Source organism: Biomphalaria glabrata, chromosome 13 (genome assembly GCF_947242115.1).
Source record: "Biomphalaria glabrata chromosome 13, xgBioGlab47.1, whole genome shotgun sequence".
NCBI lineage: Eukaryota > Metazoa > Mollusca > Gastropoda > Planorbidae > Biomphalaria > Biomphalaria glabrata.
The window spans coordinates 21,344,127-21,361,480 of record NC_074723.1 but is presented as its reverse complement, the minus strand read 5'-3'; the positions used below and the strand labels follow the sequence as shown (position 1 = coordinate 21,361,480).

The 17,354-nt window shown below is 31.9% G+C and overlaps 1 protein-coding gene across 1 annotated transcript; it reads right to left on the bottom strand.

The window, feature by feature from the left end:
• Positions 1-845: 845 nt before the first annotated feature.
• Positions 846-15,703, bottom strand: LOC106057442 (solute carrier family 35 member E2A-like). Its single transcript, XM_013214623.2, has 7 exons — positions 15,569-15,703; positions 13,009-13,359; positions 11,857-11,992; positions 10,670-10,918; positions 10,348-10,401; positions 8,974-9,177; positions 846-7,763 (listed from the first exon to the last, which is right to left on the bottom strand). Exons 2-7 carry the CDS (start codon positions 13,223-13,225, stop codon positions 7,547-7,549), a joined length of 1,077 nt encoding a protein of 358 aa, XP_013070077.1. The 5' UTR covers positions 13,226-13,359; positions 15,569-15,703; the 3' UTR covers positions 846-7,546.
• Between the last annotated feature and the right edge of the window lie 1,651 nt (positions 15,704-17,354).

The following is a 17,354-nucleotide window of genomic DNA, read 5'->3' as shown; positions in this document are numbered from 1 at the left end:
ATATGTCACACAGACAGAAACAAAACAATAACTTGAGAACCTATATGTTTAAGTGTGTTGATAAGTCCATTGAAATTGCAGCTGAAGGCAATTATTGATTTTGCTTAATTTTGTTTTCTAAACTCCTTTAAGTGTAGACTAAGAGCATGAAAATCTTCTGAACAAATGAACTATGTCAATATCACTCAAGTTAAAGAAGAGCACTTAAATATATCATGTATAAATACTAGACACAAATATAAATAATACATAAGAACAAAAAAACAAGAAAAACATTGAAAATACTTTTTTAAAAAGACAATACCGCCTTTATGCAACTTATAGAATACAACAATTAATTTTCTCTTAAAAATGAATGAATGTTAGATTTAACAACCTATTCATCCCGGCCCCTTCACCATTCTCCCTGAGAAGCAAATGTATAGATCTAGTGCATTTGTTAATTTTCCAACGATAAGCATTTAGATCTAGACTTAGAAGACGATACACAAAATTTTCCCAAACATCAATGTATTCAACTCTTGAATCAATAAAGCCTTACATTAGGAAATTCCAAATGTGTTAGTCCTTTCAAAAACGATGTTGGCTCTAGATCTAAATCAAGTAGGCCTACTCAAGCCAAATTTACATTTATTTATTTTTTACTTTGAAAAATTATAATGGTCAACCTAGGTTATCCCCATGTGGCCAACATTGTTTTCGCAGCAATATACATCAATTGTTAATTTTCTAGGATAATCTTGAGAGCTGTTTTTGAGATCAGCTTTCCAGGATCCTGAAGGTTTCATGAAGTTCTGAATTGAATAGAGGTATGGTAAAAAGGCAAAAAACAAAAAGTCAGATCATAAGAACATAATCATAAAAATATGTTTATTAAAATTATTAAGGTCCCACAAATGCATTAAAAAATGTTGGTTTTCACCACATTATCTGTTTACACAAAATATGAAAGTTCTGATTTTCAGCTCAGTATGAGCTAATGAAATACCACAGAAAACACAAGATAAATAAACTCTACTTATGCATCAACTCCCATTCTACACTCAATATACAAATGTTGGGAAAAAAAATACACCTCTATATTATTTAATCACATTTTCATACTTTGAATACATACATATAGAATAATATATACAAATATTTGAAGGCTTCATTCAGCCATTATGTCCCACAAAAATAAACCTTTTTTTTTTTTACAACTTAGTCAAGTTCATCATAGAGAATATATTGTAAAAAGACATAATCAGTTTCAGCATATTGTACAGAAGGGAGAAAAAAGTGAGTTGTAGAGTAGTGAGAAAAAAATGAGTTGTACAGAAGGTAGAAAAAAGTGAGTTGTACAGAAGGAAGAAAAAAGTGAGTTGTACAGAAGGAAGAAAAAATGAGTTGTACAGAAGGGAGAAAAAATGAGTTGTACAGAAGGAAGAAAAAAGTGAGTAGTACAGAAGGGAGAAAAAAAAAGTAAGTTCTACAGGAAGGAGACCAAAATGTAAGCTTGTTTTAAAATACTGTGATGATAGGGAAAAACATAAGACAGCAGAGAAAGAAGTGAATCGAGTTAATTGTATAACATATGAAACATTTCTCCGTAGATTAATTTATTCCTTAACATACAGTTTTTAAAAGATAAATTATAGTTCAAAAGACTAACTAATACACTGTGGATAATATCAAGGCTCAATCAAAGTACCAATTGTGTGTTTATACTATGCAATATTAAAAACTTATCTTCAATTAGTTTCGTATTTGGTGCAATAGTCTTTCTCTTCAGATAAATGCTTTTTTGAACACATAAGATAATTTCAATATTATCAGAATTGTTAATGGTAGTCCAAAGTTAATTCCACAACTTTTGTGTCACTATATGGTAAGGGCAAAAATATAAAAAAATGGAAATATATGTTCACTAAATCTACATTTCATTCATTGCCTGATAGCTATTTTAAAGTAAAGGTAGCCTAAGGTCTAAGGTGTTGACAGTTTTTTAAGGCAAAATTTCACAAAGGTATCAAATAGACTACAATTTTACCTAACAGTTGCTAGGTATCTCTTACAACTGAGTGGACTTGGAGAAGTTATAAAATCCCAAATAAAACAAAATGGATCTCCAAAATTTAGTTCAAAAACCTACTACTCTGCCAGAAAGCCATATGGCAAACAAAATTTAGAAAAATCTCAGTAGTAAAACAAAATTAATAATTTCTAGTTTTTATTTATTTCATAATTTCAAGGTTCTTTTAATTTTTTCCCAAAGCATTGCAGGTAACAAGATAATGTAGACAGGCACAGAACTAAAAATAACTAACAAAAAAACTATACAGCTGAGCAGGTCATTATGACATTTGAAAATTAGTGTTTGTTTTGAAACTTGATAATCAATTGTTGTTTTATGAGAACAAAATGTATATTCATAAGTTTAAACATTAACAGTTTGCAATATAGAAAAAAAAAATTGTAATAATTGTAACATTTCATAACATTATCATTTGAAGTAAAATTATCTGAGCTATTTTGTAATAGGGAATGAATGACTGCAACAGTGGTACAGCGTTAGTCTGTTTTCATGGAATGAACATTTTGTACATTTAAAGAAATAACAATATTAATATTGTTACAATGCTTTCAGTTACAGGGGCCCAATTGTATTATTATAGTATATTGAAAGTGACACTGGGAACATTATACCGGGCTTCAGTGAGATCTCAGACAGAATACAGTTGCTTGGCAAAATCCTATGCTTCACAAACATCTCTAGCAAGCTACATTCTGTCCAGAACCAAGCAATATAGATAATCTGTGGTACATTTCATAGAACACCAATTGCCTCTGCTGAAATTATGACAGATGTACCTCCTCTGACTTTGAGTTGGGAAAGAGCCATTATGTTAACATACGAGAAATACAAACAAAGCAAATGGTTAGGTGTGGACAGGACTAAAAGGACATTCTTTATGCATTTGCATCTTTACGCATGTTGGGGTTGTCCCAAGAGCTCGAACACCCCAACAGGAGAGAGATGCTCTCACATCCATCTCAGCTTTCCAACCTACAGCAAGCATTAGTAAACTACCAGAGGTGCTGAAGATGTTGATTGATATGATGGTAAACAAGATATACATCAACACTAGATAGCACTGTAAGGTAAACTAAGCTAAACAACCAGAAGGATCCATTAAGGTTTACAGGTATGGTTCCAAGGGTGAAGTCCAAGGTACTATGACCAGATTCCTTAGAGCAGATGACAATAAATTTGTAGATCAGATCCATGTTGCTGAAATGAACGAGTAAGAAATGCTTTGGAATACACTGAAGATTGAATTGAGGAATGAACTGTGACTCACTTTCATGCATACAACCTCTCAAAGGCTGGCACATGCGGGGGATCTTGCTTTGCATGGAAACAGGGGAACCCTGAGGTGCACTGCCAGATACCTGGACTGTGCTACAAGAGATGAATCTCATCATGAAGCCTTAGTGTTAGGAGGCTTTCTAATGGCGACAGAGGAAGCCACTTGCAGCAAAAGTAAAAAAATTAATTGATGTCAAATATGTTAAAAAAAAAGGTAAGGTCTGAAAAGTTGAGCCTTTCATATCACATCATATGATTAATGATGCCTTTCCTCAAATTTATGAGAAAGAAAAAGCATCCATTTCTTTTTATCTATAACATTAATACTCTGTATTTTATAATTTAAAAGAGAGTCTATAGGATATTTTTACTGCTCTAATGACACTATTCAGGGATATGTTCTAATTCAAGTGATTTCATACAATAAATCTTTATGTACACTCAATTTTGAAGTGCAATACAAATAAAAAGGGCGATTTGTGTGATATAAAAGCTTACAAGTAATAGGATCAAGTTCAGAATTGTGAAAAGAACAATCCTATAACCCTTAGTCACCTATGCCTACTACAGTGTTCTATCTAGGTAAATGTGAAAATGGATAAACGTAGAGCTCCAAATGCAAAGCTAAATGGTACTGAGACAATAAACACTAAATAATTGTACTCTATAAAAAAAATTAATTAAAGACAAATGCTAACTAAAGGATGTAGATACTGATTGTTGGAAAGCAATTTTATAAATGAATACCTGGGTTTGAATTCCTGACCCGAATACTTCACTGAATATGATATCAACCATTTATAGCCTTAATTATGTGTTCACCCGTATAATACTAATAAGCAATGCAGACTACCACAGTTAGCACTAGACAATTAATACAGCATTCCCAGTTGACCTTTTTTTTCCCCAGCTCTTACACCCAATTTATTTCCTGTAACTGGAAAGTGTTATCGTAATTATAAAAAAAAGGTTCATACAATGGCACAGAGATAACAAAAGAATGATATGGCATTCACACTTTATACAGTGAGCAGAGAAAACATTCTGATGCATTAGTTGGCATATAGCAAACAAGAATGTGAGACTGTTGCTGCCTTACATGGCTTGGACATTAAATAAATGAAGATGTTTTCTCCAATAACAAACACATACAAATACACTTCCAAATATTTTCTCAACTTCCTTTATATTAGATAACCTGTATATATATATATGCATCTGTGCCTAACCAGAGAATCATCATAAGAATATTTGACTGTTTACAAGACATTCATTACAAATATTGTCAACTTAACCAAAAATGTTTTAAAACTCTCAATAACCTCTTAAGAACTTGCTATGAGATAGTTTTTGCAAGTGCTGTGAAGCTCTTCCCACAGCACACCCTAATATATATTTATATAACAGAAGCTGAAATGTTAACAAAAAAAAATATTTCTATACATTCATTAATTTGCAAATGTTTATCCTATTTGAAGCTAGTAATATTATTGCTCTTGTTTCTATAAAAAAAAAATATCTGGAAACATACAATGCCAAAAAGTAAGCTAAACCAAAGGATGTAGTCTTTATAATTAATTTTTGAGATGTTACAATAGAAAAGAGGCATAATAATATGGAGAGAGGAACAGTCATATTATAAAAAAAAGGTTCACAGATAAAAAGAACTGAAAAGAAACAGAAAAATATATGCTGTACTGACTCTGTAGGGTTATTACCACTGATAATGTAAAAAAAAATAATTTTAGTGTTAATTACAAATAGGTGATCTAAATAGTTTGCAAGATGGTTACAATCACTACAATACTCAATAATGTACAATAGTAGTTGAACTTTTAACAATGAATATGATATACGGGACTTCTGCCAGATAAGAAACATAACAAGAGCCCTTTTATTTATTTACTATGTCTAACTACAAATTTTGTTTAGATGAGGAAAATTATTTATGGGGACACATCTAAACTCAACGTAAACTAGAAATATTATCTGTCAGTGTTCAAGTAATAACAAGCCAATCTTACTAAGCCCTTATTTCAAACCTCGGATCAGTTTACATTGTTCAAAACTGAATGTAATGTCTTTGAATACTCGAAAGAAAAGTTTTCCCAACTACAAAAGAATTTAATAATAAAGAAAGCATCAAAAAAAATAACAATAATAAATTGATGAAGAGAGTGTGCCATAATAACTTGTAAACAGCATCCTGTTGGTGATCCTTCTCCTGTGTCACACATTATATCACATACAAATTGATGTCTCTATTGTCTCAAAAGACAGTGACCATGCATTAGCATTAGCTAGCATGAGATTAATAAAATTTTTAAAAAACTATTATTAAGAAAACAGCTGGCTATATGAAGGAGAAAGAATGTGACTATGGTGAAATCAGTTTTTTTTATAGTCAAATTTTGCTCCAAGATAAGACAAACTGCATATTTCACTTTGTTTTTATAACAGTTAATTTATAAGCTAACAATAAGCATATTAAATTATAAAACCAAATGATACGCTTTAGGAAGACCAAAAGTAGATTTTACACTGACTTAAAGCAGGATGAAGGTGAAATCAGATTTTCAAAAGTGCTTTTTGAGTTTTTAGATAAAATGTTAACAAAACAGAGGCCTTGATAAAAAAAAAAAAAAAAAGAATTCACCACTTTAAGCATGAGATTGAGCAGTGATGGCTTTTATAAGGAGATCCTAACCACATTCAGATGATCTAAACCACAAGGACAGTATCACAGCCCAGAGTAAAATATATCAAAACAACAATATTAACATGTCAAAATTGAAATACATTCCATCTTAAGCCTACATGTCTCACAGCTTAACACACAAGTAAATATGAACAGAAACACTCAAGATGTCAGCTGAGAATGGTGGATCAAAGCTCAGATCAGGTTAGGGACTACAATTATTTTTGTAAAGGGAGTTGGAACAGAGAAAAATGGAGCCTTGGATAGACTCTTCAAAAAAAAAAAAAAAAGTACTAGCATTGGTGCTGTCACTTTCCTCAAAAATGAGACGAGTTCAACTTAATAGCCCTTTGAAAATTAAACGGAAACTTTATGTCCATGGTTCATAAACCTCTTTTCTAAAATTTTCCTATTCGGTCAACTTTTATATCCTTTATACCCACCAATGCATAAAACAATCCACTATTTATACCTTAATGTCTGTCATAATCAGAACTGTGTTCACTAGATTGAGAAATGATAATTAGAACTATATACATACGTACAAAAAAAAAAAAATGATATATATATATATATCGAGAGAGAGAAAAAGAGAGAGAGGTTAACAACATTATGCTTCCAATAACAACTGCTGAATCATTCTCTATTAGAACTAAACGCAAATCAAAATGTGACAAATGCAAACTTGTGTCTAAGGAGATCATTCGAAATAGTTAAGGAATAATAAGCAACTAATAAGCCAAATGAAAATGAAAAACATCTCAGATACTGGTATTTAATTATAGAACGCACATTGTGACTTTTCCTGTTTACTATAGTTTAATCTAATGTTCTTTTTGAAATTATACAAGTCTTTTTTGTTATGTAAACAATCAATGAAGTTAAAAAAAATAAATTTTTATAATAATGTACATAGTAACCATCAATAAATACTGATAAAAACTTGACAAGGCAAAGAATTCCATAAGCTTGGTCGACATGTTTTACACTTTTGTACCAATTACAAAAATGCAAACTATTACACTTTAATTAGAAATAAATTGATAATGTATTATTCATATTTCTATTTCTAGTAAAAAAAAAATTTATTACAAAAACTATTTGACACTAAATGAACTGTGTTTTGTTTTGTTTAAATTTAGAAATACCGGTATACAAACAAACTTGTTCAGCAAGCACACAGACTGTAGTCAATAAGTATCTTAATTTTAAAGCAAAGATATGAAACAAAACTATAATGCAAAATAAAATAGGACAACAGATAAATTATAACGACATGAGTTCACAGCAGTGGAAGATAAAACAAACAAAAATCCTTTGACCCATTCAAAACCTGAAACATTTCCCATATCAGTTTCACTAGCATGCTGTTCATTTAATGAATATTCAAGAGTGATTAAAAAAATGATAACATCAACAAGATCATTTGAGCTATATTAACACCCTGTCATGTGCAAGTCACATAGAGCACGTCTCTTAGCTCTCCCTTAGGTGGAAGATCAAACCTGCCGCACCAAGATTTCAGTGTCTCCGATTTCTTTTTTGTATTTCTCCTTTAAGGCCAAGAGATTCTGATCATGCTCCTTAGCTTTGGTATAAAGAAGGACCCCAAAGGTCACTATGATGGTACCAAGGCCACTTAGGAAGGTTACAGGGTTTCCAAACAATATCACAGACAGCCAGATTAGAAAAGCACGCTTCACTGTGTTGGCAACACTGACAAAATAAATTCAAAGCATCAGCAAACATTTTTTAATAAAGTCTTATCATTTAAAGCTATTATTAAAACCTACACTAAATAAGTAAAATTAAAATCTAAGGGAATTAGCTTATCAAGCAATAAGAAATTTATTAAATCCAATTTTTTTATTGTACACATCAATTCGCCAAATTATATTTCAAGAGGTCGGAGAACAGCATTCTATGGACTTGTATGGTAACCTTAAACCTCTGTGTTTCTGAGCACAACCTGAGAAGATTTGTCCAAAGCTTTTGGAAAAGATGATTAGAGCCTGTCAAGCCCCCAAAGACATTAAGTTTGATTGGAAAGCCATAAAAAAAAGGGATTAAAATTTGAGTGTTTTTTTTATTTCCTCATCTATTATAGTTGAGTAGAAACACTTGTAGACCAAAAGCTCTTTTCAAAGAAGCAAATTTTGCATTAGTTCTAAAAGACATCTTGTTTCTCTCTCATTTATCCTTTGACTTTTGTCAAAGGGGTGGTGAGATGGTTCATATAAACAAAACCCCTCCACTCATCCCAATCAGCAGCTGTCCTTAGCAGAATATCAAGAGTGAGCCTGATCCAATTTTTCACATTGTCCAGAAAGCTTTTCTGTTGGACGACCCTTTCTTGGTGCTCCTTTAACTGATCCTTGAAAAATTACTTTTGAAAGTGATTTATGTCTTACAAATATGACCAAACCAGTTTAGCTTTAGTCTCTTCACAGCATTGAGGAGTACCTCTTTTTTACCTGAGTGTTGAATTGTAAAAGTACAAACTCTTCTTTTCCAAGTATGTGATACCCAGCATAAGGTTTGAGTAGTACAGATTACACAAAGTTTTTACATATCTTAATAGCTTTAAATACATCTGACAGATTCTTGTTTAAAACTTCCTTTCAAAAAAAATGTTTCAAAAAAATGTAATAAGGAACTTTAGATTTTCAATTAAAAACTTTATAAGTAGAAACAAAAACTAAAAGGACTTACACTGACATCATTTAGAAACAGTGGAATATATTAGTTCTAAAAGTCAAACATACATAAATATACAAGATACTGAGCAGCAAAGTGTAAAGATTTTCTATTTAAAAAAAAGGGGGTTCAATATTTATCATCATTCTCCTCTTGAATTTTTCAAAACATTTCAGAAGAAATTATAAGTATGTCATGTTGTGAGGTGTAAAAGTATACAACAACTTACCTATGTGTAACAGGTGAAATGTAGCCCATGAGAACATAGGCAGTTATAGACTGGAAGTGGAAGAAGACTCCATTAAGAAGCAAAGAAGACAGCAATGTGATGTCTAGTGTCCTGTGGACTTTCTCCAAGTCCATCATAAAGAAGCAGGCTGGGATCTGAACAACTATGCTGGCTATACTTGTGTAGAACTGCAGCTCTGCTGGACTGCATTTAGAGAAAAAAAATAATTTTTTTTCTATTTTGATTTAATCATGTCTGTTAAGTATGTAGAAAAATTTCTTTTAAATAACAAAGACAACACTGGAGAGACACTCATACTCAGGCATGACATTACACACAAACTTAATTTGTGAATTGAACGCTTCAATATTGCTATAATAATGTTTTATATAAATGTGTTTAGTATAAGCATTATAAATTAAACAACAAACGGGCTGGCTTTCAGAGTATTAAAAAACAGCCACAGTGCAATCAAGGCAAGGATGAAATGGAACTTTCATTAGCTCTTTTAGTTTCTGAAATTTAAATAGGACAGATGGATTGATAATCAGATTTACACACAGCACAAAAACAATATTGCACCCCCAATATTAACTACTCTGTTGAGTAATGCTCTTTTTTCTTTCAATAATAGTATAATTATCTATCATAAAGAAAGACAAGAATAAATGTAAGCATGGATTGGACTTAAAATTATAAGGATACTAGTTGAACTTGTTAAATGATAACAAGGGTTATTTTAATAGAGGTAATCATTCAAGGTTTAGAGTGGTAGTTCTTAAAATGTATATGTCTATTCATTTTTTGGCTTCCTAGCATTTAAGTTTTATGTATCTTTGAAGGAAATTAGTGCGTCTGTGAGATCTGGCATTGGAAACATGTAAACTATTGATAATATTTGGGTAGCATGATTATAACTATAGGCTGCAATGTTTCTTTCCAAAACTTTGTAGTTTGAAAATGTATATTAACCTTTTCCAATGTCCAATGATATCAAAATAAAAGCATCTTAACACTTAATGGACAGTTTTCTTTTGTTTTCAGCAAGCTCAGTATATATTTATTATTTATTTATCATTTTTTTTAAAGGAGAGAACATATTTTTAACATGTCAATATAAAAATTTGTTAGGTATGCAATAATGATCAATGTTTAAGAATAATACTCCGTTGTCAAGTAAATGAAAAAAAAAAATACATACAGTGTGTTTTTTTGTTAAATTATTCAATAAGTTGTCACTTTTTATTGATTTTTTAAATATATATTCTTTTTAACATCATGAACATAACATTATGTTAGCGGGGGAAAAAAAAAAGGAAAAAATGTTGATTTGACAAATGACAATGAACATTACAATCAATATTTTGTACTTACGTGTAACGATACTTCTCCCCACTTATTAATAGTTTGGAGTAGACATTCTGTAAACTAAAAGACAAGACAGAATGAAAAAATTTAATTCAAAATTGTGAATAAATGGCTTCTGCATATCTTATATAGTATTCAGATTGTCATGAAATGAAAACCAAAGTTAAAACATATATATATATATATATATGTGCATTTATACATATCTTTGTTAATAATGATATAAACCACAGTTTGAAAGATGTTTTTTTAAATCAAGCACAACTATTTAGAAATAATTGGATATTATAATACTTGATAAATGTCAAATAATGACTAAAAAGCTCACCATTCTGTTAAATTGGCAGCTATAGCAGCAAGAAATCCCTGAATGTTAAAACTGAGTTCATAGGCAGAGCATAGCCCTAGCCCTAACATGATTGGTATAAGGGAGAGAAAAGTGTACAGTCCTGTGTACTCTCCAATCAAAATGTTGGAAATGAAGACAGTGAACAAAGGTGCAGAGCTCTTCACTGTCTCTGTAAAGGAAACTGCAACAAACTTCAAAGCAACAAGTCCAAGGACAACAGTAGAGAATCTGAAATGAGAGTTTAACATCACGTCTTAAAACAAATGTAGGAAATAATTTTAAATAATAAGAAAAGCTTGCATTATATTATCTTACAAAATAATGTATGAAATAATAATATATATATAAAATACAGACGTTACTTCAAAAAGAAGATGATTACGTCCTACGCGTCATATATTTTAACCAATGACCTAAATTCAGCCAAGTCACGGGTTTTCCTTGCTAGCTCAGGCAACCCATTCCATGCTCTAACAGCACTAGGGAAGAAGGAGCATTTTTAATAATTTGTCCTAGCATACATAAATGTTACATGTTAGTTTGGGACCATAATATTAACATGTTGGTTAAATTAAACTTTTTAATTAAATTATTTCTCTTCGAAACTAAAAAACAAGAGTAGGTAACATTGAAAACCTGATGTGATGGGTTACCATTTTGTCTAGAGAAGTCATTGGTAATAATAGAATTGAGTCTAGAGATTGTTGTGGGCTAATCTAATCTGACATCACTTTTATCTCATTAATTACTTCACATTAGCCACAGAACATTACATGTTAATAATATACTTGATAACGACTTTTACTGTTATAAAATGACACCTTTATTTATAACTGGGAAGTCCGTCTAGTCTTCATAAACGTCGCTACTTATCTAACTATCATCCGAAACAAACTACTTCTATACTATCGCCATATTGCTCTCCTTTTCGTCTATTCTACTACGTCATTCGTTTGTCTTCCTACGTCACTACTTTTTAATACGATGAGATATACAATTCAAACTCTGATGTGTACTTAAAATTTATTTATATTATCCATCAGAACTAGGTGGACCCAAGAAACTAACCCAAATCCAAAGTATACACTGAAAGATTTGAACAACATAACTAAATGGAATTATAAAGTAGTCCAGATGTGTGTGTCTTCTATTTTTTTATTTTGTACCTCATTGTTCCCACTAGCATCATGTTCCTCCAAAAGTTTGGAGGCTTGCCTTCTCTGCTGACTGGTGTGTACATTCCTAGAGGCAAGTACATCTGAATAAAGCCAAACACGGTGGTCATTACCATCTGCATTGCTCCTGTCAGAAACAACATGTTTCACAATTAACTTGTTAACAAATAATGATTTATAAGCAATTGTTGTTTTTTTTTACTCTAAAAAACTGAATATAAAACAATGCTCTAATAAATTTTATAGATTATTAATGATTTCTCTTTTTTTTTTTCAAAGAATGTTCTGATTCTCTTGAAGACAAAACTTATCTTTAATGTTTATCAGTTAAGATTAAGTTACTAATAAATAGCAAACAAGATGCCCAAGAATATAATTCTATATTAATTTGACAGGTGTAAAATATTATATTAATTGTTATGGCATGATTAGGAATTAATTATTTGTTTCAGAAATAGGGGAAGTTTTGACTTAGAGACAATGACGTGAAGAGTAAAAACAAGAATAGGTTTTGAGACAGAATGACATATCAGCCGAAGTAAACAGACTACTTCCAGGACAACGTAGAAATAAGTGGCATTTTATAAATGTATAGAGTTAGCTGATATTCGATGGTTCCCTTCATTGCTATTAAACTTGTTCGACATTCAGTATCAGTGTCGACTAACTTCTATTGATTGTTTGGCCTTTCTCCGATGTTATTGGATTATGTATTACGTTGAGTGTTACCTCCATTTTGTTTATTTGCATAAGACACTGCGGATGCACCTAACATAATATATACACATGTACGGTCAAATACAGTTAATAAGACCACCCTTTATTCCGAACAAATTCCAAAGTAACAAAATAAATATCCTATTATATTAGTCAAATCAGGTTAATCAGACCAGTCAGTTAATAAGACCAAAAAGATCATGTCTTGATTAGGACTGATAAATATATATATATATATATATATATATATATATATATATATATATATATATATATATATATATATATATATATATATATATATATATATATATATATATATATTATATACATACATAGAGAGAGGGAGAGAAAGGCAAACAGAGATGCAGAGAAAGAGAGAGATTTAGGAAGGCACCCAATAAATAAAAATTAAAAAGTTTTTACCCAACAGTGTAGGATCACTCTTCAGTGTTGCCAGAATGTATTTGTTCAGAAACAGAGTGCAGGCACTGAAGAAATACCAGAGGACAAGAAATGTAAATGCTCTTGTATTGAACAATCCCAAAGCTTCTTTATCCAATGCACTAGACCTGCGTGTTCGAATTTCAACATTCTCGTGGGTAAGAGAATGTCTCTTCTCTTGAGATCCTTCTAATATCATCTTCTTGCAGTATTTAAAGAATGACCTCAAAAATGGGCCACTCTTTACTGCGGAGAGCCACCACAAAATGTTGAAGATTTTTCTTTGCTTATCTTAGATATATTTACTTTATTACTTAGATATAAGAAATTAACCTGTCAATAAAAGAAAGATTAATTATAAATACTATCTAAAAATTTCATATATACTTTAATTTTGGAATATCAAATTATATCATTAAATTAAATACATTTTCCATAATATGTCAACTTCCTTCCTTCTCCATTTATCTCCCCCTTTATTCAACACGCATTTGCACCATTCCACATTCACATGCTTTACACCAAACATTACAATAATATTCAAATGTTTTTACAGTAAATTAAACCTCTGAAAAAAACAATAGAAAATGGGCAAGCTGGTATCTCACAGAAAAATCCAATGGTGTAGAATAGAAAAGTTCAATGCCACGAGTAGGTATCAGAATCCAACAAATCAGAAATGAGACCATAGTTGGGAGAAGTGTATCTAGACCTAAACTTAAATTATGATTACAGAGAAATAAAAATTAATTTGTAGGTCTCTATTTAAGGCATTCACTGACCAGTCAGTGACATAAAAAGTTATTGCACTGCACAAATCCCTCAGCAAACTATTTGTGAAAAGAATTATTTTTGGATGTACCAGTTAATAAAAGACACAATACATAAATATGGGCAAATCCATTTTGATACAATTACATCTAATATGAACAAAATTATATATATATTTCATTTGCAGCCTCCTCTTTGAAACGAAGCACTAATCTGATGTTAGTCGTGTCGATTTCATGTGTGGTCACAACATCAAATAACCAAGCTCATTTAACTTAAGCATTACAAAATCTACAAAATCACTAGTCTCATTTATTTCCGCAAGCGCTCTCTGCTGACATCCCTGTCCCAGATTATCCAAATTTTTTAGACCAAAAGTAAATTTTTGTATAATATATATATTGCTTCTACCAGATCTAGAATAATCAAAATTTGGTACCAGTTGGAAGTCTATTTTTTTTAATTGAATTTAAGGTTTTTGAATGTTTATAGCCAATATAATGTAAAAGTTTTTTTTTAGTGTACACTGACATTTTGAAACTTGTATAAAATCTGTCTCACAACTCATAGTAACTTTTATACTAGATCCACAGATCTTATTTTGTAGGATAGTGTGAATACTATAATAATCTACAATAACTAGATCTAGAGAATATTTTATAATAGATAATCCCCTCTTTGTATATAATATAATATATTTAAATATACATATAATATTTTATTATATTTATATATATATATAATAATTGTATTTTTTTATATATATGTTTATATATATATATATAATATAATTATATTATATAGATCTATTCTAGAGTATAGATCTTATAAATATAGCCTTCTATAGAATAATAGAGTCTTACTAGATTACTCTTAGTCTATACTGAAAAGAGAAAAGAGTTTGGGACAACATATTGCTGACTAGCAGTACTAAAGCCCTAGTTTACCAGACCTGTGTGTTGAGCACCTTGCTGTACAGAAGTGAAACATGGTCAACCTACTCATGGCAGGAAACAAAGCTGAATGTCTTCCACCTCCGATGCCTAAGGAGGATCTTTAAAATAAGGTGGCAAGATAAGATAACCAATGAGGAAGTGCTACAAAGAGCAGGGTGCCAGGACATCCGCTCTGTTATCAGCAGCAGATGCCTTGGCTAGCTTGGCCACGTTCGTAGAATGCCAGTAGGTCGACTTCCACAGAACATGATCCTGTATGGCGATCTAATAGAAGGCAGGAGAGCCGCTGGTTGCCCACTTTTACGTTATATGGATGTATGCAAACAAGACATAAAGCTCTTCAAAATCGACACTGGCAACTGGGAAGAGGTGGCACTGGACAGATCCACATGGAGAGAGAGCATAAAGGAAGGGTCACGGATTGCAGATGTCATACACAACAGAAGCAAAAAGAAGGGTGAAAATGCAACGGCGCCTGGTGATTAAATATGCCCAACCTGCGATCGCAGCTGTGTATCAAGGATTGGCTTCTTTAGAGTTTAGTCACACAAGAAGTTGCAACTAGGGAAAAGATCGTCTCTCGAGATGTAAAATGCCACAGAAATACTGACTATAGGTCTAGACTGACTATACTCTAGATCTAGATCACACTGAGTAGATCTACTCAAATCTACTGAGTGTTACTATGTTATTGTTAGTTTACTTCTTCACTTCAGTATCAGTGAATCAGAATGAGTGTGACTGAGACAGGATGAAATAAAATAAATTTTAAATCATAATATCTTATACAATTGAATAAGGAAGATAAATATTACCTAAAATATGCTCTTAATTTGCTTCTAAGTACACATGTTCGAGTTTACAGGTCTAGACTTATTGCCTATTGTTAAAATAAATATAAAATAAACAATCCACGTCTTCAAACAACTAAACCAACAGGTTACCACATGAAAGGGTTGTAACTCTGTCTAGCCTTAAATTGTACACTCTTCAGAGTAATAACACCATAAATGTGATCACTGACATAGATCTAGATCTAAATTCTATTTTATTTATAATTAAAGTGCGAAATGCAGGCTTTCAATAGACTAGAATCCCACTTTGAGTATAGATCTAGATCTTATATAGATTCTACACATAAGATTTAATAATATTGTTGCATATATTTAATACCATGGACGTAGCCGGAAAGAGGGTTTGGTCCCCCCCCCAAAAAAAAAAGAAAAACTATAATAGTAACCGCGCGGTACTAAATTCCATTATCGTAGCGGGGGTGGGAGCATCCATCCAAATAATAACTAAAACTAGTCTTAAGTTACCGAATTTCATAATGATAAGCGTATGCATGTGAGGGAAGTTTGGGAGAAACAAATATAAATAACAGTAAAAAAAATAAAGCAAACTACAGTCACCAAATTCCATGGGCGTGTCATATTCGGGTGGGGTGAGATGTAGGCCTTAAGTTCAAGTTTTTCCAAATAAATGATTTCACACACTATTCTGCTTTCCTGCCAATCGCTCGGCTTCATTAAAAAGGCGCAGTGTATAGCAGATTTGAAACGCCCACCGTACCATATGGCCCACTGTGATTCCACCAACTACATAATTAATGTATCCATTCTTAGGCACAAAAGACATAGGCCTACATCCAAAGCAAAAAATTTTTTCCCAGAAGACATTCCTCCAAAGCACAAAAAGGTGTGGGGGGGGGGAGCAGATGATGATGATGAATTGCATAATATCGCATGTAAGCAAACTCAATTCATTGTCATTTTTACTTATGTTAAAGCATGTAAGATTAATTGTATTAAAATTAATCAGCAGCAAACTCCAAATGGAACTCACTCAGGGCCACAATTTCGTGTAAAAATAATTTCTTAAAATATATGTATTGGGGCAGAAATAGATCAAACTTTTTGGATAATTGTAGCAGCGTCTTCAACCCTAAGTATGACAACAACGTAGCCCCATCTGCCAATACAAAAAAAAATCCGCCCCTGTTCACAGTGAATATATCACAACACTTACGAGACCCGTGTGTTGTATTAATACAGAAAGCCTCTCGTACATCTCAAAGGTTTACTCCATTAAAAGTGCCTTTCTCTATAATAGCATAAGAGGATTCAACTATACTACAAATAACTAGGTTCTGCTATAGATGTAATAGGCCTACTCATTGTTTAATTGGGTACCTCTTATGGGAAATGAGATACGCCAAAGGGCATCTTTTGTTGTTGTTGAGGTAAAAGGAGCATTAAGAAAGAAAAAGCTTCTCATTAGAAGTTGTAAAGACCAGCTCAGGCTAACTTTAGCCAAGAGGCAGAATGCTTGGCTTATGAAAGCGCGACATTGATCCCACTTTACCCTCTCTACTGAAAAACGATTGTCTGAGTTAAACTGAGAGATTGTCTGAGTTAAACCGAGACCAATCGTCGTCGAAGGCCTGAACACTGACCTGCAATGTCGCAACCTGTGGGCATTTTTGCCACTCCACAGGTCTGACGTCTAAACTGTCCAGCCTTCCATAACGATTGGTCTCGGTTCAACACGACAAAATGCATGTCTAGATTGCAGGTACGTCACTAGAGTTACTTGAAAAAC